The 24433-nt window shown below is 31.9% G+C and overlaps 1 protein-coding gene across 3 annotated transcripts in view; it reads right to left on the bottom strand.

Annotated features, from left to right (window-relative positions):
- Positions 1–7413: 7413 nt before the first annotated feature.
- Positions 7414–24433, bottom strand: part of LOC148600964 (high affinity cGMP-specific 3',5'-cyclic phosphodiesterase 9A-like) — a 68388-nt gene continuing 51368 nt past the window's right edge. For 2 of the 3 annotated variants that reach the window (XM_088556635.1, XM_088556637.1), the window contains exons 9-13: positions 22639–22799; positions 21765–21867; positions 18638–18742; positions 17497–17643; positions 7414–15901 (exon numbers count right to left, since the gene is read on the bottom strand). In XM_088556635.1, coding sequence (XP_088412761.1) covers positions 15755–15901; positions 17497–17643; positions 18638–18742; positions 21765–21867; positions 22639–22799 — 663 coding nt within the window. In that variant the 3' untranslated portion in view covers positions 7414–15754. Of the gene's footprint in view, positions 15902–17496; positions 17644–18637; positions 18743–20454; positions 20560–21764; positions 21868–22638; positions 22800–24433 lie in introns of all 3 variants that reach the window. The other variant, XM_088556636.1, reaches the window with a different exon arrangement.

Below are 24433 nucleotides of genomic sequence, written 5' to 3'. Positions count from 1 at the left end.
ATATTACTAATTTTCTTTGAAAAATACAAGATGAATGATTGATTGATTGATTATCTTTATTTCGTCCATAGTTGAAGATTAGATATTTCAGAAACAAAACTAGCTATATAATAATACAAACAAAGCTACGTAAACATTATATACACAATTTAACTTGTCATTACAGAAATCAAATTAATAAAATACATTTTATGCAGTTGATCTGATATGATAATATATACATCATCTAAGTAAGTGGTGAAAAAGATCATACGAAAAAGTTGAGTTCATTTTTGTGATATATTCTGCTAAATGCCACATGAGGCGACCCCATTTATCGGATTATACTGCGTTCATGGCAGTCGTGACTCCACCCAATATTGACACGACCAGGTCACTATCATGCTGATCAAAAAATATTACGGATTCGTCGACAGGAAGCCTATCAACAATCTTATAAAACATCTCTGATCGAACATCTAGAAGTTGTTCGCAACTAAGTACATAATGTCTAACAATGTCTGTTGAAAAGGACTTGCATAAAGAACACATGCCTTGTCTGATTGGAGTTGAACCTAATTTGACAAGTGTCATTAATTTTGAGTTCATAAGTGGTAAGGAAACGGCAAGTCATAGAAGCCTATGTTCAGCCAAATTGGTATGAATACGATCGTATCGCTGCAAATAAGGTCGTTGTTCAACGCTATGCTTCCACTTGTTTTCTTCGTAAATGTCTACAGACTGCATGACTAATTTTCTCCGAAGTGGTATGGTGGGAAAAAATTGTTTTTTAGATAGTTTTCGAAAAACAAAAGCAAGTCATATTTTGCGCAACAGTTCAACGAGATCATATGTTATCAATGATTTACTACAGTCTCCAGTCAACACTTGTGCAGCACTTAAATTAAATAGCTGCTTGAAAAAGTATCCACTGTCAGCACGGCAAATCTTCCAAAAAGCAAAAGTTTCATCTTGTCAACAAAATCTTCTATAGACCACAGGCCTACGTTTGCATTACATGCTTCAAAAGGACTCCTTCTGAAAAATTGTAGAATAAATCTGGTGAAGTACCTCTGTGTTACTTCTAATATAATAATTCCAACTAATATTAATTGGACCCCAAATTTCACACGCGTAAAGTGCTGTTGGTAATATGATGCGTTACCAAATCGAACAGTTTGTTAGAGCACTCATTCCTCGAGGGTTAAATCCGATGTTGTAAAGAGCATGAAGTTTCTGTTTCATAGATCTAGATGCTGATTCTGTCCGTTCATTGGTTTTATCGCTTGTATTAATGAGTGATCCAGTATATTTAACCGTTTCCTTTCTTTCAATAGTCATGTTACCAAGTTTTAAATTAATATTCCTTTCAATATTTTTGGTTTTTTAGATGGCTCAAAGATCAAAACAACTCTTTTTTGCATTATATTTTAACCTCTATTTTTTAGCATAACAGTACACAGTTTTTAACAAAGTCTGACATCCATTTACTGATGGGCGTAAAATAGTTAATCAAGTCATTGATAAAAACTGCGAGGAGCCAAGCTGAGAGAACACAGCCTTGAACAACGCTTTGTTTAATGCGAAAAACCTGGCTTGTCATACCACCGTATTGAACATTAGCAGTCGCTGCTTTGTATGAAATATATATCACGTTCCATATCGTTCCTTTTATCCCATTGTCATAAAGTTTATAGAGGCCATCTTGCCCCATCTTGTCGAACGCCTTTTCATTGTTAAGAAAAGTTGCATAAACACATGAGTTTCTTTCTGTGTAATACTGAATCACTTTTTAAGGCATATAAGGCCAGGATCGCTCCGTGTTCCTTTACAAATCCCAATTGTAGTGAGTGAGGTATGATGAGCTTAGATATTTCTAAGTGGGTTTGAATACGACATAAGATAATATTTTCGAATAACTTCCCTATTGATGATGTAAGTGTCACAGCACGGTAACTGTTAGGGTCTGACTTGTCTTTATTGTGGCCTTTGTAAAAAGGAATAAGAATTCCATGTCTGAAGGCCATTGGTAGGTATTCATGTTCAAGTATCAAATTGAAGAAATTACACAAATGTTTCAACAGAGTTTTCCCGTCATACTTAAGATGCTCGTTTGAAAAATTCTATCTTGACCTGGTGATTATCCCACTTTTAAAGTTTTTATTTGATTGCTAATTTCTTCAGATGTAACTTTATGTTCCAATGTACTAATATTATCCTTTTCTGGTTGGTCAAATAATGTTTGTACCCTCTTAGTGACTTAGACATATAGAAGTCTTCATCATAGTCACCAGAGCTGTGTCACAATACAATTCCTCAAAATATTTGCCCCATGTTTTTCATATTTCACCGGGTAAAACACTTGTAGTCCCTTCATATACTAGCTTACACGTTGGGGACCTTTAATGTTTGATTTCCGAGCGGTCTTGTAAAATTCACCAATGTCATTTTCGATAGCATTTCTGTCGTCTTCGTACTTTTCCTCATTCCACATGCTTTCAGCTTGTCGTTATCTTCTTCTGAATTCCCTTTTCTTGCCTTTATATTCTTGGTAAAGTCTGTTTGATTTATCTCTTGGTTTGTCATTTTCTTTCCATGCTCGCCTGGCTTTGCCCTGTTCAAAGTGATAATTACCTAACCCATTACTCTTCCAACATGGTTTAAGGTACGGACGATATTTTCCGAAAGGAATACACGCATTTGCAGACATGTGAAGGACATTTGTAATGATACTGCAGTAATGTTCAATGTGACTGACGTATTCTCTATTATGATTTGATATTTCAAAAGTTCATCAGTTTATCAATATCAGTTTCATACATTCTGAACTCAAATTCATCAGCTTTGTTCCATTTTAGACCATTTCTATATAATTTGGGGTCGCCAGATGTAACGCAAAGCAGATCAGTATTAAGAGACATACAAATAGGAAAATTATCAAAATATGCATATGGACAATTTCCGTCAACAAGTAAATCAGATACACTATCAAGCATACATTCTGGAATAACAATATAATCAATGGTAGAACGTTGAGTCTTATCTTTGTTTCTAAACGTATACATAGGACCTTTCCTATTATTTAACAAACAAGCTACCTTCAGGTTTCTGTCATAAAGAAAGTGTTCGAAAGCCTTGCGTTTTCCATTTGAGGTATCGTTTGTAATGTCAACATTAAAATCACCTTCTACTATAGTAACATAGTCACTACTCATAATATCATACAAACATGACAAAAAATCTAAATGTTTCAGAAATTCAGCTTGTGAGTGATTTGTAGAAGGTAACAATGTACATAAAAAACAAATATCCCGACAAATTTTAGGTGATAAAATCGCACCACTGAGTCTATCGCTCTGAATACACAGTGACTACTTTAAACCCACCGGTTTTTTCTAATCAACAATGCTGTTCCCCCAGAACATTTTAAACTATTGCCACACTCATTACTGACACTATAAAACATATGAAAATCATTTGCAATGTCTTGCAGAAAGCTGATATTGTGATATTGTTATCATTTAGCCAGTGTTCACTTAAAAAACATACAACTGTTTTTTTTTTCTAAAAAGTACTCGTAAATAAGATGTACCATGCATGACACCCCTCATGTTCCAGCATAGTAATCTTAACATAAGAAATAACAATAAGTGCAAAATACAAAAATGTTTTATCACCATAATTGTTCTGAATTTGTATTGTTATTTCCACTATAGTTAGTGTTGTACGGCACGTACTCACGCCAGTAAACTCCAACAGGCCAAAATAAGTAATCATTGTTTACCTTGTCAAAATCATTTTCCCCTACGTTCACTGTCATCGTACACGTTGCGGTCCCTCGAATCTCTTTTTTCTTTAACAGTTTTGTGTATGTCACGTTGACACCCCTTTTGTTAGCGAACGATTGCACCGCAGCGCTTACACAATCGTACAGTTTGTCACCTCTTACATTGTACAGAACGATGCGTTTTGTCCTTTTTGAACGATGCCCCTAAAAAGTGAAGCGTTCTCTTCATTCTCGTGGTTTTGTGTCGGATATTCACGATTTGAAGATGTTGTGATGTGAATCAAATTTCCAACGCTTTGGCACTCTGGGAAATCGCATGTTTTAATACATTCATTTTGGTCAACAATGTAATTTTTTATGTGTTTATCGTTGTTTCCTTCGAGGACTTCTTTCTCTGAATGATTGTCGCATTTGCTTGGACCAGTGTCTTTAGGTATGACGATTTCTTTATCTTTTACGATATCACTATACAATGTATTGTCTTTTTCGCCCTTGAATAAGTTATTTACAATTCCCATCGATTGAGTCGAGACGGGTGTACATTTTTGACAATTTGTTCTTCTGAGAAGAACTAGCACTATGCATATCGTCCAAGTCCTTCATTTGTTGTATCTTAAGCTTAAGTTCCGCTTGAAGTTTTGCGTTTTGATCCCGTAAATGACCCATTTCTAACTTAATACTCATTAGTTCAGTTAATTTTGTTTTTAATTTAATTTTCAGTTCTTGTATTTCGTCTTTAAAGGTTTTACTTAAGTCGTCAAGTTTCTTATCAGTTGCCGGCAAGAGACTCACTGAATGTCAAGAATCATGGCAACAATAACTGAATTGTCAGAATGTTTGGTATTTACTTTGTTACAAAGTTTTGAACAAATATCCGCTATAAGACTATCGTTATCGTCATTACCCGTCTGAGTTCGCCGAATGCTTTTGAAAGACACTGGCGTAATTCTGTTGTGTTATTTGCCCCTTCGAGAAACTGGAAGATAACGTCAATGTCATCCGCTTTTCACCGAGCAATATTCCACTTTCACGACTAGCCCTTTCGACCAGCTTAGTATTTTCATAAGACGTATGTCTTGTTCGCACAAGATCAAAACGTGCTTTTCGGATTGGACGCATGTCTTGTACATCGCAAGTTTTAACAAGTTCATGTTTGAATGTTTTTTTGTCGAGTTGACCAAAGTTGGATTGAAGCAAATGATATATATCATTATCATTAAATTGGCGATCAGATAATTCGCAACTGTCATTCATAGTGCTTTGTGAGTTTTGTGTATTGACATTAGTCACTACTTCGTTTGAATTGTTATGCATACATTCATCGTCATCCTCACGAACATATGATAAGAAAATATATTAACTAATATACCAAGGATACAGTATCGTTTTCGCTCTGCAATTTTTTTGCGCTGCCATCTTGACTGGTTTCCCAATATGTTTTTTCAGTTAGAGACCGAGTGTAAAAAATGAAATTTTCGTGCCAGTTTCGGCCATTTTTTAATTTGTCTACAAGTTCATAAGAAAATTGCTGTGAAGTTGAATGGAAATGGAATCGGGACTTAAACGTTCCCATGCATATGAATTACCAAGTTTGGCACGTGAATTAACTACACCTTTTGGCAAACAAACACTCAGTGTTCAAGATTCTGCATCAGAAAAATAATGTCATGCGATAAAAAAATTGAAGACAAAATGGATATTTACTTTCCAGTACTCTGATTAAAATATTAATAAATTGCCGTGAGAACCCAGTATAAAATGAATGTACCTATTACCATTTTGTATTTTCACAATTTTCTAATTAAAAATATATACCGAAATAAAGTTTCCCTTATTTATAAACAAATGATCGGGGGACTCGGTATTACATTGTGCATGTTACATATAACAGTGGCGGGTCAAGGAAGTTCCTCAAGGGGCGCTGACTGGCCTAAAGGGCCCGCTCCAGTGATTCATATAACCAATTGCATCAGATCGACCTATTTTTGATCCGCCCGTGCATCAGATGGACCCGTTTTTTGATCTGCCTGTGAAAAAGCTGATCAATTTAGAAGCAAAATTTACAGTTGTTAAATGAAAATTTTGACTTTCGTATTTCAACATTAATAGCTGGGTAAAAAAGAAACATAAATCATTATAATTTATGTACATATCAATTGGAAATAGAATTTTTCACGCTTTATTCTTGTGACGAAAACCTGATGCAAGTTAATTTATTGAATAAAACGAAAGCACAAATTGTCTCAACTTTAAAAGATAGAAAGGATATGATACTCTATGTATACTTACAGGTACGAGTATTAAATACATGCGACTCGGCAATCTGCTCTAACCTTGAAGATAGCTGTAACTTCCGGAAATCTTTACTTGTCAAGTTATTCAGGAAATGTCTATTAATTATCAATTTTCGGTTACGCAACAAATACGTTAAGAACTTAAAATGTCCTTGTTTGGAATGTTTTTTTTTTCATTGTCAAACAAATGAATTTCATTTGATAGGCCAAATAAAATTAATTCGTAGCTTCTCATCCCCTCCCGCCCCTAACAATTTGGTAAATAAATTGGGACAGGAATTACAAAATTTAAGATTTTTTTCCGTGTCAGTTTCTAGTATCGAGATAGTTGTTACTAAAAAACACAAATATTTCATAACATGGCGACTAAAACGATGTTTCTTTTCTGTAACTGATGTGGCTTTGGATTTTGAACATATCTATTTTTCAAATCATAGCTCAAATGAACCTAGAAATAACTTGCAGGAAATACAAAATAAAAAAATAAAATCGTCCCCTCCGCCCCATATTTTTGTGAGTTAATTTGGTTGGGAAACTACTATTTAAGTTCACTTGGTCTAACTGTGTCAATAATACGATTGCCCAATACAGAGATATATGTTCCATCAATTGAACTTTAAATTACATTGGTTGCTAGCTTTCGTTCCAGTACAATTTACAGAATGCAAGATAACGAAAACTTGTTTCTCTCCAGTCCTGTACTGTTGTCGTTCCTCTGCGTTTCGTGAAGCGTAAATTGTCCTTGATTTGGTTATATCCTTAAGTTGGCCAAACACAACCTCGGTCATTGTTCTAACTCATCAGTCCAACAAGCAGGTGGAGAAGCCACTTAAAAATGCAAACGTCAATACCTGTTGATTAGTTATACTGAATAATTTGGATTGTAAATTTACTTGTATTTTTGGCGCAATTCAACAATGGAATTTGAAAGATAACCTGGCCCATATGAGTTGTGGCGAAAGAGTCTCTTTCGGCACAAAACGATATCACAACATGCATGTTTATTAAGCTATAGTGATTGGTTGCTGAAGGATTATATTTAAAAATCAAATCCAATTATAATTTATTATTAGCAATAATTAGCAATTAATGTCATTTTAAGGAAATTAAATGAAAATACAATTCATAAACAAATTTTGCTGAAAAGCCTCAATTCTTGGTTATGACTTTAACAGCATGTCATGAGGAATATAAATTTGTATGTTCCAAGTTTTGTGATGATGTGATTCTATATATAGGTATGTAACTGAATCCCAGGTGTTATGGTCAAAAGAAACATGGATAGACAAACAGACAGACAGACACATATCTATATTCCCTAAACTGTATGGCATAATAACAACAACAATATCCTTCAATATATTACAATATAAATAATAATCAACTCAAGGTATATATATGTGTATACCATCAATGTAGTGAATAAATAATGTAAATCTACAAGTATCTGTCAACAAATTATATACAATTGTCAAAAATCTATTGCAAAATTAATTAAAGTACAAGTCAACACATACAAATACATTGAAACACTTTATATGCCTTTAAATGTATTTTGGGAAAACTAAAAACTGTCTAAACCAAACAAAATCTTAACTTATACAAATGAAACCCATATATTCATACTGACAAACTGGATCAAAGTCAAACTTGTCTATAACAGCCATTTATGTTGAGACTTTCTGACTATTGAAACCATATTTGACAGGTACCAGGCTCGAGTTTCTTAACTCTTATTTTATTTTAGTACCCTAAAAACCTTTAGTATAAAGGCCCTGCTCAGCCTTTAGTGGCTGTTCATGGTATCTTCCTTTGAGGTTTATTGTAGAAAAGTTTTACTAAGCAGACAGAGAAAACGCTATTACCTCACACTGCCTTTTCAGTGACTATAGTACATGTAAATGGACCTTTTTCCCTTGAATATTGTTAAATACTTTTTTTTTCAATTTCAAGGCCATAACAGATGTACATTATAAATCCTTATAAATCCATGAAGTATTGAAGACTTTACATGAACAACCATAACAAAAACCACAAGGCCAAGAAAAAGTGAAATATCAATGAACACTCTGAGCAATCATGATAAGTAGTATATTAACTATAGATCAGTCAAAATCTTACTTTTGAATCACTGAAAAAAAAGAGCACATTATAGCCTGGAACCGCCTTTTAACATTTCTGGATCTGCCACTAAACCTCAAGTACAGTAATTCATCAGAAGATGAAAAATTTCACAGCATCATCCTCTGAACAAAGAAATAATTTTTGCTTTCATTATTTCATTAATAAAACAAATGATATCCAGGACATAAACTTTGTACAGTATCACAGTCATTGACAGTTTTTTTTTATAAATGGTTTCATCTATAGCACATTAAAGCTAACAAGAAAATATTACAGATACAGACACTTTCGAGTACTTCTCCGTCTAAGAATAGGGCAAAATGTATACAAGGTGTGGCACATGATGGAAAAAATGCATTAACCAATAAATTATACCTGATAACCACCATAAATAACCATAAAAGTGTTTGAAAAATTTGCCTTTTTAAGATACTGATAGGTAAAATTTAGTTGAAATGCACTACGGGAAAAAAAAGGCAAGGAAATTTTCCTGCACTATTTCCTTTTATAAGCAGTCCAAAAAAAAATCTGTCACAAATCTAGATGATTCAGGATACACTTAAATAGATTTTTGGTTGTTTCTAGATGTACTGAATATATTTTCAGCAAAAATGACTAAATTGGGGAAAATGATGTGCCACCCCTTGCCTGATTCTTACAAAGAATGGTACTTAATAAATCTCTTAATCTCATTCGAACATGAATCAAGATACCATTTTATTTGAAAGATGATAAAATAATAATCAACTTATGGGAACTATTTTTGAAAGAAGAATTTCAAAAAAGTCAATTCTCTAAATACAAATGTACACTTTATTCACTAGTGAAATAATTAAGTTCAAGAAAGCAGGTTCTTATTTTAACTATTATTTTGGCACAATACTCACAATTTAACAGCAGAATTACCAACTACTACTATAATGGACGGACATAATTTAAACAGGAAATGGTGTTAAGACAATTCATGTCATGTTTAAAGCACAAAAAAAATAAATAAAAATTGCTGGAATATGAATGTTATTCTTTTTTTTTAAATGACCAAGTTTGAAAATCTTAAAAACTTACTATAAATTAAATAATTGTGTAGTTTTTATCAATGAACACATTGCAACTAACATAAAGTAGAAATAATAAACAAAAATGGAATAATAATAATGCAGTAAGTTAAGTGCATGCATACTTTAAAATAATGGTATTGCAATAATATCTAATTCCACATTTCATTTTAAAACATTTTATCTTTTAAGAGTCTTTTTGAGATTGTCAAATTAAATTCAAAGACATTGACACCTCAAGATCAATGAACATATTTATACAGTGAAATCTGTCTATACAGAACCACATATTAAACCTGTCTAATCAGAACCCTCTCTAAAAAGAACCATGGATAAATCTGTTTTAAGAAAACTATTAAAAATTTGTCTAAACTGAACCATGGAAAAAACCTGTCTAAACAGATAATGGGAAAACCTGTCTATACAGAACCATGAATAAACCTGTCCAAACAAAACCATGGATTAACCTCTTCAAACAGAACCATGGATAAACCTGTCCAAACAGAACCATGGACAAACCAGTCCAAACAGAACCATGGATAAACCTGTCCAAACAGAACCATGGATAAACCATGGATAAACCTGTCTAAGTAAAACCATGGATAAACTGTCCAAACAAAACCATGTTTAAACCTGTCTGCGTAGAACCATAGATAAACCTGTCCAAACAGAACCATAGGTAAACCTATCTACGTCGAACCATGGATAAACCTGTCCAAACAGAACCATGGATAAACCTGTCTAAGTAAAACCATGGATAAACCTGCCTATACAGAACCATGGATAAACCCGTCCAAACAGAACCAGGGATAAAATTGTCTAAGCAGAACCAGGGATAAACCTGTCCAAGCAAAACTATGGTTACACCTGTTTCACTGTATTATCATAACTACTAGTAGATGTATCAACAAACATATCAGTAAGGCCTCACAAAATGAACTAGACATTGCTGCTAATGGGACTTATACTCCCTGCAGCCAGTTGAACCCTGTGATTTGGAAACCGATGTGGACATACAATTCATATTGGACACAATTTCTATAGGGGATGTACTATGCACTTTTGACACACAGTTTGCTACCATTTCTGAAACACACAATTCAAGACAGCAATCGGTACTATTTTTTGTTGAAAACACAATAACAGAATATGACTAATTCCTGTCAATATGCACCATTCCATTTGATATTCAAACAGAGTGAACCGTATATACCGGTACCCTTCATTGTTTGCAGGAGGTATAACAACTTGTTTCTCGTCTCTTCTGAGGGTTACATCACTTCCCTTTTTTAATGCCATATCAATAAAATTGCTCATCACATTTTAGGGACAATAAAATGGTGAAAAGAAATGCCTTCTCCCCTTCCATTTATATTCATTGAAAAATGGTTTGAAGAAAAACCAAGAAATTCACTTTGAATGGCCTTAATATACAAATCTATTTCACTACAGTAAAAATAAGGAACAAAATTATAAATCAATCCATGTGTTGAAACAACATTCTCTGACTAGTACATATGTTGAGTTCAATAAAATCAGGGGAAAATATGTGCTGTATCACACAAATTTAGAACGCAATTATTTTATGTAGTATCAACTCTACTAATGGTTATACAGCTGTGTGTTTTTATGATGAATATTGGTAATTAGTTAACCTACTGTAAGTGTCTATTCTTTTGATTTTAAAATGTGATAGATTACAAATGAACATGTACATTTAACTGGAAAAAGTACATTATTGTCTACGTTAATAGCTAAATATTAGTATTTTTATAATATAATCCTTCAAACTACGTTCTAATGCAACATTTTTTGTTGTCTCTTCCTTGACTTGATGTTGCACCCTATTTGAGGTAGACCTAGGGTAAGGGACACAACTAAAAAAAGCATTAGAACATTTGTATTCAGCATTTTACATAAATCTCATGTAAGCATCAAAGTACCTTGGACTGATTTCATTCTGTATCAAATGAAAGTTTGAAAGGCTTTGGTGAAACTGAATATGATACAAATACATGTATATCACTGATTTCAAGAGTTATGTCCCTTACCCTAGGTCTATCTCCTTAAATGAAGTTCAGGATTCTACATTGTTCACTATCTCAAGTCTTATGTGGGGTTCAATGCAAACAAAGTATTTAACAAGAATATTTAAGGAGGTAGATCTGGGGTAAGGGCATAACTCTTGAAATCAGTGATATGTTTGCATCATATTCAATTTACAAAAGCCTATCAAGCTTTCATTTGAAGTATAATGAAATAAATCCAAGCTACTTTGGTGTTTAGATGAGATTGATGTAAAATGCTTTACAAAAAAAAAACGTTCAAATGATTTGTAAGAGTTATGTCCCTTACCTCCTTAAAGCAAAACATAAATCATGTTAATAATTTGGTAGTCTATTAAATCTATAAGACTATGATGGGAAGTAAACATTTGGTTAAATCATTTTCATGCATTCATTTGTTTAAATAATGTGTTAAGATAATTGAATATTTCTTAAGACCAATAATTAAATAATTTCCATACAAGGTTCTCTTGAAGACCACATAAATCTCCTGGATATTGTACAATTTTTAACACAAAAATGTGTCAATGCCGATGATGTGAACACATCATATCAATAAGGAAACCTAAACCTGAGGTGTGACATATAACAGAAAATGGGCACATATAAAAGAATGTAAAACAACATGAGCCCCCTCTTTGTCATTAAAATATGAAATTACATAAAAGGAAACATCTGTAGTTAGATCATCTCCTTTGTCAACAATATACATTAAAAAGCAGAATTTGAATTTGAAAAATTGTGAGAAATGAATGCTTTAACAGACTTAATACGAACAGCTGTACCGTTCCTAAAGTATGTATCCTACCCATCATTTCTTACAGCTGTACCGTTCCTAAAGTATGTATCCTACCCATCATTTCTTACAGCCGTACCGTTCCTAAAGTATGTATCCTACCCATCATTTCTTACAAGTTTTTTTTTTAAATCAGAAGACAATATAAAATCAAAGGTATTTATCTTCATTGAAAATAACACTCATAGCATTTTTCAGTTATTTACCAGATGTGATAAACCTACCGGTATATTGCAATTTGTCTGTCTAAAAGGAAGACAAATTAAAATTTAAATGAGTTGAAGGAAACAATTTTGAGGAAAATGTTACATGGCATATATTTTGTATGATGAATTATTACGAACAAGTCCTTGTAAAAATCAGGCAAAAGAGGAAAAATCTGAAAACTTCGTATAAAAAACCCACCAATCAGAGTACATACTTTCACTTATGATTATTTTGGTAGATTTTTCATTTTATTTGTTTTGAGAGTTATCTACCATTGAAATGCTCATTTGTAGTGTATTATAAGTCGATAATAAGTCATTTTGCCAAATTGACTATGGAAATCTTTTCATTTTTAATTAATCCTGATGGTACAAATAGTCAAATTTCACTGACTAGTGGTTGGTTATATCATATTATGTTTTACCAATTGCCTGAATTTTACAGAGACTAGTATTTAAAAAATTAAAGCATCTAGAGCATCAGTGACATTCACAATTACTCTGTGAAAAACACAATAACTAAACTCTATAACAATGATATATATAAAAAATAATATAACCATAATAAAAAACATAACAACATGTAAAAATTATCACAAACATGATTTTTCTGTTATTAGATTACAATTTCTTCACTACAGTAATATTCAGAGTAATTAAATATCAATTCTATAAATTCAGAAATAATTGCTGACATTTGTTTCAGTGGCTTTTTCAGCAAATGACAGAGGAGTTCAATGACCAATCTAGTTTCATGTTATCTATTGTTATTGTGGTTTAGACCGAATTGCCATTTTTAATTATTACTAGTAAAAATACCATACTGCAAGTTTAAATTGCAAAGCTTTTACAATTACAAACAAATAACATTCCTTAAAAAATTCTGAATAAATAAGTTACAAAATATTTCTGTAGCAAGGAATATAACAATATCATAATGATACCCTTACATTCGTCATAGTTTAAAACCTTTTTTCTGGATGAAGAAAAACTCAATTTTGGCCTTTAACAGCAGTATGCAAAACATTACATGCATTTCAGAATTTCTAAATGTGTAGTACAATATTTGAGGCATTGACAAATGTTTCATGGATTCATCAATAATGAATTAGGTCTACAAATCTTGAGTTATATTTCATATACCCTTCTATCTTACCGGTAATCATCCAAAAAAAAAAAAACAACTGGAAGATATGAAAAATATTTTTATATATTATTTACTGCAGAAAATTAATTTTAATGTTTAATGATCAATGAATGTATGGTACTATTTATGAAAACAAAACTAAAACAACCAACAGTCAAAATTATACACTTTAAAGAATACAGAGCCAGTCAAATCTAGAATTTTCAATGATCAAATAAAAAAAAATGAGCTGCATAAAAAACTTATTTGCGTATTTTATATAATGCACCTTCATTTGGCTTGTAAAACTCATTGACAACAACTTGTTTGAAAGTATCCAACTGAAATATCCTACAAAAAATTGTGAAGAACTTTCAAAACTGAATTTAACACTATTTTTATAGAGATAGTTTAAAGTTTTTGCTAAATTTAAATCAATTCTCAAAGTTAATTTTTTTTCAACAAATTAAAACAAATTTGCATGTGTGGTTATTTTTCTTGGATATTTCTTATATATCCTCCAACAAAGTGAAAATTGCCTCTACATAAAAACTTCCAAACCTGAGGTTACACTTTGCCAAAACAATTTTGTCAAAAAAAAGTTTCAATTCTCTATCAATTAAACAACAATAACCTTGTATTGTTACAGACAGACAGACAATCTTGTACTAAGTAAACAGTACATGCTCTAAACCCTTAATTTCTTAATTTATAGCACAATGATGAGTGACAGTCCAAGGGAGATAATATAGCAATGGGATGAATAGTAAATAAAAATAGTTGAATAAGACCTTCATCTTCTCCCAAGAAGAAAGGTCAAGGAAAATAACCAAAATGGGTTGAGCATGAAGGCATTAAAATTTTTACCAAACAAATTGGAGGAAATAGAAATGCAGAGAGATTGAAGACATTAAGGTGGCATATGGAAAAAGTATTGCAAAACTGCATGTTCCCGTAGAAATATTTTGTTCGTTTTCGAGGTAGAAATTATTTGTCATTTACTTTTAGTTAATTTAAGTACTAGTCAGAATTCTATAAAGAACGGCAGTAATAACCTTCACAACCATTCTATAACTTTAAACAGCAGTGAGGGTATTTATAATCAGATAGATTTAACCAATGCTAACTACATTCAACCAATGGTCAAGTAATACAACTAAAAACACTATTTCTGAATCAATCTTATTGTTGGGGTATTGAACTATGAACTATGAATTATGTCAATTATTGGAATATTAAACTATGAAAATTTGTTAATTTTTCGAGGAACTATGAAGTTTGTCAACTGACAAGGTATTGAGGTATGAAATGTGTCAATTATTTGGATATTGAACTATGAAATTTGATAATATTTACGGTTCTGAAATACACTTATGTCAGCATGAATTTTTATTTCTCCACTCTGTATGCGAAGGGCAAATGGTAGCTCCATTATAACTCCACTGAGTCTCAACCAAAATTTAAACTACAGTAAATGAATTTCCTTTTATTTAAAACTCTTTTCTCTGTTCATAAACTAAAATATGAAAATATCATTGTATGTTTGCAAAAGAACAAAAGATAAAGACAACTCTTTAAAATGGTGACTCTACTGTGTTTGTGGGAGAGACACCATGATTCCAATGCGTTGCTGGGAGAGACACTGTGATTCCAATGCGTTGCTGGGAGAGACACTGTAAACATTGTTGAGTATTGAAATATTAAAGTTTTTCCAGTTAAGTTATTCCAAATGACATTATTAGATTTAAAGCTAAGGCTACTTAAGCTTTGTGATACGTTACTGCAGAAAAATATATTTAATATATTTGTGGTCAACTGTAGCTTCACAAATAATGATTTTTTTCTGATAAAAAGAACATAGTTGTACAGGTTATCCTGCTTGGTTTACCCCCACACACACATACAGGAAGTCAATATGGACAGCACCAAAAAAATCTCTTTCATTGTATGCCCTATTAATAAAATGCAACAAATCAAACCAATCCATCCACTGGGAGCTGAGATTTTTATTTAGAAAATTTTCTCTATCATTCCATGTAGTGAAAAATGGCAAATACCTATAAAACAGGAATTTGATATCAGACAGAACCCAAAATTGCTTACAACATATAAACCTAATCTGAAACCAATCAATCTACCAGGAGCAGAGCTAATTGTCACTAACTTCTGAGAGGTGGACAAGGTGATTCAAATATACTATCCATTCATTGAATAGGGGTATGAAAAACTGGTTTCAATAGTACATGTACATGTACTACTTGATAAACTTTTACCCACAATGCATTTGATTCTGAAATGGTGTTTTATGTTAAAAGTTTTTGCTACACAGGAACTTGAGTTTGACTGTTAGATTTTGTAATTCCATTCTTTGAGCCTTCACTGTCTTTTCTCTTTTTTTCTTCTTCTAAAGCTCGCTGCATATCTGTGTAATACTCTAAAGCATTCCGTACTGGGTCAATAATGTCTTTCTGAAATGAACATAAAGTGGGAAGGTTATATAATTGATACTGTAAATCAAGTTTTGAATAATTACATGTAAGAAATTGGTTTGCACTAACAAATTTTCAACTAATAGCATACAAAATAAATAAAGAAGAAATTAATCCTACAATTCACTTCTGCCATTTCTGAGTTTGGCTGAGTTTCCTTTATTTGAAGTGAATTCATTTATCTGTAAATTAATTACACAGTGCTTGAGCTTATTAATTCATTTAGTATAAATCACTCCTAAATGGATTGTTTTAATCACAATTCCTCTGAAAGCATTCAAATTTCCTTCAATATTTCCAACAAAAGGAATTAAACATTGCCCTGATAAAAGAATATTGTTCACTTCAGATATAGCAAAGAGATTTTGACCTATATCGCGGATAAGTAGCTTTTTCCAGTCGGAGAAGTATGTTTTGACTAGAACTAGTCTGTAAAAATGTTAACTGACGAGCCCTGAAAAGTGGTATCAATTTTAATCCCATGTTGCATGTATGATTGCAAGTTTTGAGTTTAATGATTGAATGAAGTGATGATGCACAGATTTGTCAAAAATGTGGACTAAAAGACAAGTTTTGCAAATATTTTGTATGAAGAAAAAAAATCCCAATGTCATATCACAGGGACCCATTTAAAAATATCTGGAATCATACCTGTAAACCAAACAATAAAATGCATTTTAGAACCATGAGTTGTCTGCCCTGTATTGCCACATTGATTAAGTGTATCAACTGCCTGATTCCTAAAACTACATAGACAACAGAAAAAAATGCTTCCCATAGCCCAGGTTAATAAGACTGTAGAGTTTGAACCCTGAACTGTTGGGGCAACTATGGACAGACAATTCAAACATGATATAGCTTTGATTTTTGATTGTGATAAGATATTTCACACAGAGTAACAATTTGATCAAAGTGTCCCCCTTTTTGCCCCATAATGGTTCCAGTAACAATCTCCAAAATTAATTGGGAGAATAGCACTTTGTGTACCACAAATTATATTTTACTCCAATGTTTATTAGACATCAAGAAAATGTTGTTTCTGACCAAACTTTGGCCCATAGTTCCTAATATGGATCATGTCACAACTATACATAGCAACCTTTCTTTGGTGGTAAGACACCTTTTGGTATGATTTCAAATTTACTTATACAAATAATACAGTCATCTGGGCTTCAAGACAGCACTTATTTATGGTCCATTTTAGGCCTTCTATCTATAGAGTTAAAACCAAGACCTCAAAAACAAATCCCAGTATGCATTTAGCAGTATAGAAAATATTGTGGAACTATATTATAAACACTGATATGCTTTTACTCGAGTAATATATGTTGTCAATTCTATGAAATGCTTTTTTTTTGCCCTAATTTAAAAGCAAGTGGGCCAAAACCCTAAAAAATCAATACCAATCTTTCTTTTGTGTTTATAAAAAACAATCAATACTTCAATAGACACAGATAACCCAAGTGTCCTATGGACAATGGTGACACTGTAGAGGACATGTATGGCAATCCGATACCTGATAACAACTGATAATTTTTGGTGGCTGTATAAAAAGCAAAAAATATCTGACTTACCTCAATAACCGGGAAGAGTTGACCCAATGCTTCAAACAATGGCAGTAATGCAAATTTGATAAAGCCTATTTGTGATGATGATTTAGTAACTTGCTCCCTGTCCATGAACGGTGCAACTGGTAACCCTTCCAGCTTTTCTATATCACTCTAGAATTTAAATGAAAATGTTGCGAACACTTATATTTCTTGTCTCTATTTCCCTTCCCTCCACAGCATCATTTTTTTTTGGGGGGGGAATAAGTTATCTTCTTATTATGCTTATTTCATATTATTAGTCATATCGTCACTTTATCATGTTGTTAAATAATTTGAGAAGTGTTTAGTTGTTACATTTCAACAAAGTTTTTTTTTTTTTTTTTATAAATTAATTAACATTGTCCACAATGTCAATAAATCATTTCTGCTCATTACATTCTTGCCCAGCTTAATTCAACCTGCCATGACATAAGCATGCTTACCCCACCAGCGCACCTCTTCCATGCTCCCAAATTTTGCAACATTTCATTATTAGTTGCAGTGTTTTTTTTGTGTTTCAAGATTTTACATATTATTTATATCATGGTTTTTTTAACCAGTTTTTGCCTTTTGACATTTGATTTTAATCAGAATTCTAAATTTATTGCAGATTATTATGGAAAAAAACTAACCATGAACATAACAGAGAAACTGCAATGAATAAGCAATATTTCTAATTTCATTCAAACTAATATACACAATACCAAATATTATTCATTATCAATAACCAATTTACAAGAACAAGTTCATTTGTGTAATTAAGTAGACTTTATATCTGCTATCCTTTTCATATGCAGTTTCTACGAAACATTCTACGTTGTATTTACAAATTAACAAACATGAGAACTTCTCATTCATCCTGTTTTGACAATGAAACTTTTACTTTTGCATGTGCGGATATCGGGAAATATAAGAATTAGAACTTTGCTAAAATTACTTATTTTACAACACTAAGAGGATTACAACTTATACGTTAAACAGTGAAGTAGGGATTTTATGAGAAAACAAAAATTAAGCAGATATTGGCAAAATCAAAAGAAAACATACTGTAAAATATTGATTTGAGAAGGCAGAAATCTGCTAAAATCATCCCAGGTTTGGGAATAAAAAAAGGACAGCAATATACCTGATTAAAGAACTCCTGTAACAGGCACTCTAGCCAAGGTTCTGCTACATTCAAAGGTCGACATTCATTAGAAATATCAGCTATTTTGAGCAGTACCATTAATAACTAGAGGAATAACAACACACAGTGGTAAAACTAAATACAAAAGTATGATGGGTCACCCAATATCCATGGATTTGATAAAAATACAAATTCATCTCTGTAATTTGTCTACCTTTCCCTTAATCTCTTTTTGTAAAGCCATTGAACACACTCAAAAGGGGAATTTAGGCTTAACCATTCTACTTATTTTGGAAAATGTTGGGGTTTTTTTATATAAAGACAAAACATTAACAAAATAATTAATCTTAGTTGGGCATAATCCATGAAAATTGGGTCCCATATAAGCAAAATACTTTCATAGTAAAAACATAAATTAGTCAATAAACTAATCAATAAGAAACAACTGAAATACCAAAAAAAAACAAGATAGAAATTTATCAATATTCCTGTGTTAAGAAAACATTGTCAGCAGATTACAAAAAGAGATATACAAAGAACATTTAAATTAACTGTCAGAGTAATGACAGTTTTAAAGTCAAGACAGAAAATATCACAATTTGTCTAATAGGGCCAGATGTGATGTCCTTTCCAGATGCTTAAACCTGATTTTAATCTGTTTATCTGTGATGTCACATGTTTATCTGTGATGCCATATGTTTACCTGTGATGCCACAGGTTTATCTGTGATGTCACATGTTTACCTGTGATGCCCCATGTTTATCTGTGATGCCAAATATTTACCTGTGGTGCCCCATGCTTATCTGTGATGTCACAGGTTTATATGTGATGTCATATGTTTACCTGTGATGTCACAGGTTTATCTGTGATGCCAATTAGTTTATCTGTGACGTCACATTTACCTGTGATGCCACAGGTTTATCTGTGATGTCACATGTTTACCTGTGATACCACATTTAAGATTTTTTTGAAAGAGGTGAAACCTGAATAGACTGTACTCTGAATTAACAGAAAAAAACAGTCTAAACTACACATTTTTAACGACCCTTTATGTAAGTTTAAGTGTATTTCAAACCTAAGCAAATCAAAAACCTGTCTAAACGGAACAATGTATAAAGTAAGGTTCAGTTTAGACAGGTTTCACTGTAAATCATCTTAAAGATGTAGCTTTGTAAATTTGTTTTTTCCTTTGTCACTTGTAAAAGATTCAGGTCCTGGGGAATTGTGCACAGACATTTCCTATACAAATTTCTAACAGAACAAATTTCAACAGCCCATCAAGGAAGGCTAATACAGACTTAAACCAGGTAGTATCCATGAACCCAAATATTAAAAGTGTAATTTGGTTATATCATATAATCTGTTATAAAATTAAAAACATTTCTTAATGATTTAATTTCAAATGGATTTCAGTTCAAATAATAATAACTGATTTGTAATCAAAGAGTTATTTTGTTTAGGATTATTTGAAATGTGGGATGTAGACAAATCAACATTAATTACATCACAGTACTGAGGCAGGTTTTATAAAATTACGAGGTTAGCTTAAAATAGATCCCATCAATTAAAAAGGTTGTTACAAACCAAATAAAATCATATTGGGACAAATTTTTCACATCAATATTTCATTATATTTGAAATAGTGAATACAAAGAGACTTTTAAATGAAAAAAAAATCAATAGAAATAGCAGAAAACATCAGCTGAATCAAAAATATGGTCTGGCAAAAACAGAATAAATAAAAACAAAAATAAACAAATATAGAAAGAGGAAGAACATTTATTACAACATTGGTGTCATTCTGTCACTCGACAAACCTGATTAAAAAACTCCATCAATAGACAATCTAACCAAGGTGTCGCTACATCTAAAGGACGAGCTTCATTTGATATGTCAGACACTTTCATTAAAATCATCATCATCTAAAAATTCCATTTACACTTAATTACGTATATGTTCTTGTTGATAAATAAGGAAAAACAATGGTTCAGCAGGTAAATAAAGGTGTATGCATTGTGAATGGGCAAAACTAACTTTGAGGGAAAGAAGTTAAAATAATTAGAAACTATACATAAGAATATCACATATGCTAGTTTTTAATTTAAGCAAAAGCTAAATGATTCTAATGGAGCTAATGTTTACTTTCAACTTAGTGCAGATTTATATCATTTTTATTTCCTTAAGCCAGATCAGATCCTACGATTTTGAAAAAAAGGGTCCAGGCTATCATTTGCTCAATTTTGTAAAAATTTTACCTAAACTTAAAAACTTTCACCAACATGGATCCCCTTGAGTAGACGGCTGTTAGTAGTACTAAAATCTTGGAGACTTCATATTCATTTTTCGTCGCCAGTAAAATAATTTAAAATCTGTTCCATTCAGAATAACATGGATTTTCCCAAACCCAGATGAATGAGTTAAATCATGGTTTCATTTAAATAGAGAGTAAAGTAATTGTCAGCCATTACCGGTACATGAACATAGCCGATACATGTACTTGTAAATACTTGACAATCATTAGTAACTTGCTTTTAGTAAAACAATTAAGGAAATTCAAAACTATTGGAAAAAGTAGCTTAAATGATACAAGGCCACCTGTTCCAAATCAAACTTTTCCTAATATCAATCTATGTATAACACAATTTAAAGCTAAAATGATGACAACTGTGTTTAATTTTTTGCCAAAAAAAATCATCTCCATTATATGAAAGAAATATTTTTATAAAGCTAGCATTTGAGGCTACCTATCAGATTTCTCATGCAAGAGACAAGGATTTTAGATGTGAAAGTATCACTGCTAGAAATTGCAAAGCTAAGAAAGCTCAGACCTCAAAAGGTAAGATTTCAATGTTCTCTTACTGTTTAGAGCCTTGTTCTGGAACTTGAAATCACACCCTTGGGTGTCTGAGACTTCTCTGATTTTACCCTTGGATGTCTGAGATTTCTCTGATTTTACCTTTGGATGTCTGAGATTTCTCTGTTTTTACCCTTGGATGTCTGAGATTTCTCTGATTTTACCTTTGGATGTCTGAGATTTCTCTGTTTTTACCCTTGGGTGCCTTAGATTTCTCTAATTTTACCCTTGGGTGTCTTAGATTTCTGTTTTGCACTCTCTCTCATATCTTACCAAAGCTTTATGATCTTTATTGCAGAAGTCGAAATCAGGAGTATATGATTTAAAGTTATTGAGTATTTCATTGTGTTTAGCCATATCTGTTGCTAAAATACACCTACAATAAATAAAAAACATTCAATTACCGTTTTAAACAAAAATCACCGAAATGTTTGCTTCAAATTAATTTGTTGGTAAAATGGTTCTGATGTGGATAAGATTATATGACCTATGAATTTTAGACACATCTAAAATCAATGTGCTCCAAAGCCCATAAGAGAAGCTGTGCAGAGATAAGTTTTCTGAACACTTTGCTTTGTTATGCAATATTTTCTGAGCACCATGCTGTGTATAGCTGTATTTCTCAGCACAGTGCATTAAGGATAATGATTGACCAAAGACAAATTCTTTAGGATGGGAAAGTAAGACAGGACAAATATCTTCAGTGTAAACGATATATGTAGTAGATTTTTAAATAGCCTGACTATGCTAATGACAGAGAAATACAATATTGTTTTAGAAATAATGCTGTACTGATAAATAATTTAATTCAGAAGTAACACACTTTCTGATCCATGGGTTTTCTACACCAAGAATGGATAAAAAATTCATCTCATAGACCAAATTTTGTAATGTGACTGTGATGTCATCTACTTTTTTATAAACGATTTTTACAACTTATTATGCTACTAGAATTAAATCATAAGGAATAACTAATATATTATTTTGGTCTATTTGAAATAACCTCAATGCCCGTGGTGCACACTAGAAAAAAAGCAAAAATATTCTAAGTTTCCAAGAAAAAGTTATGCTGTTCTTCCTTTTGCCAATGGAGAAGTTAAAACTTAAATTGATGGTAGTGTACCAGTAGATATAAAATGTACTTTACCTGATCATGCCCTCTCGTACCCTTTTGTACTGATCTTTTGAAAAATTTCTTATTATATTACAATGTCTTTTTTCTAATATTTCGAATGCTACTGAGCAGTGATGATTTTCTAGTGGTGAAATGTCATTATACCGTAATGCTAACTCCGTCTTGGCATTTATCTGTAAAATAAGTCAAAAAAGATATTGAGACCCTAAGGATAATTTAATATCAATAGAATAAACAACTCATCAAAGTTTTCAGAAAATTGGTGAAAGTGCAAAGTGTAGAAAACAGTCATGAGTAGGGACTGACAGATTGACAATGGTACTAAACACACGTCCCAGAAAAAAAGCCAGGGTATTAAAAACCAATCACTCACATTTACAATAGATCATACCAAAATTTACTCAGAAATTTCTAAAAAAGTGAATAACTACCAATGTTCTGAAGGTCACTCATTTTATACAAGGATTTTTAACAACCTTAAGACCTATGTATTGCCACTAGAAATATAAAAAGACATCTCTACAATATGGATCAAAGTATATATATTGAAAATTGAGGTAATATCAGTTCTATTCAAATATTTGCAAAGTTCAATAGTGAATCCATAGATAAATAAATTTGGATTTCCTGTTCCTAAGTATGGGGTCTCAAGAAAACATCTCAGTGTTCTTAGTAAGAATGATATACTGGCTTTAAATATACAATTTTAAAACATTTCTGCTTTCGCAGTCACTACATGTATATCTTATTTTGTCCAGATGATTTCAGTGTTGTGTCATAAAAACTACTAATAATTACACATGACCAATGTACACAATCATTTCCAGAAAATGACCTGGAGCAAGTTCTATAAAAAACAAATTTAAGTCGGGAAAAAGGTACCAAATTGTCTTGGTGTGATGGAAAATACAAACATGAAAAACGCAGAAGTTGCAAGAAAAAAATCATTTAATCCTGACATCAGTTGTTAAATGTTTTATACTGGAATCAAAACTTGACATCATGAGGTCATAGAGAAGACTCGCAGTACATTGATGATAAGTATACCTTAAGTGGGCTCTAGACTACTGTATGAAGACTCGAGAATGAATAAAAAAAATATAGAAAAAAAACAAGCCATTTACATTCAATTGAAACCACCTCCATTTTTCATTCTGAATCTGCCACAACACTAACAAGGAATTCAACTTCTAATTTACTCAGTCTTTGATATAAAATCATTTATTTTTCAATGCCAATTATAATGAATGTAAGCTAATGGAAACGACAAATGTCTTTAAAGTAAAATTCTTTGTAAGAGTAATCAAGGGAACCAAGGTTATAGTGGTAATCAAAAGAATGTAATCCAAGGACAAAGACCAGACATGGAAAACAGACCTACACAACAAAGAACATAAAGTAACTAAAATCATACATACAAAGTAACAAAAGTAAGAATCAGGCTAAACGAAACAGGTCTTTCACATGTATGTGCAAAACCAAAAAAAAAAAAATTCATTTAACAAAATATTTGAAATGACAACTATCTGATCTTTGCATCAGTGGATATGTTGAAAACTTTTCATAAGAGTGTTAAATACTTCAGTTTTTTGACAGAGTTATCTGCACTTAAAGTGATCATTTTGCAGTTAATTTCAATGGTAATTCTTTTAACCAACATCATATGGAATACACTGATTCCATTAGTCAAATTACATTGTGACAGTTGTGGGTAATTTTATACCACATTTAACCCATAATAACCACTGCATGTTTTTTACACAGACTGAAAGACAAAAAATGTAATGAACTTGAGTTCCTTTGATCT

This window comes from Perna viridis, chromosome 12 (genome assembly GCF_037379345.1).
Source record: "Perna viridis isolate PV_CMFRI_1.1 ecotype Kerala chromosome 12, ASM3737934v1, whole genome shotgun sequence".
Lineage (NCBI taxonomy): Eukaryota > Metazoa > Mollusca > Bivalvia > Mytilida > Mytilidae > Perna > Perna viridis.
This window is presented reverse-complemented; position numbering and strand designations above follow the sequence as displayed.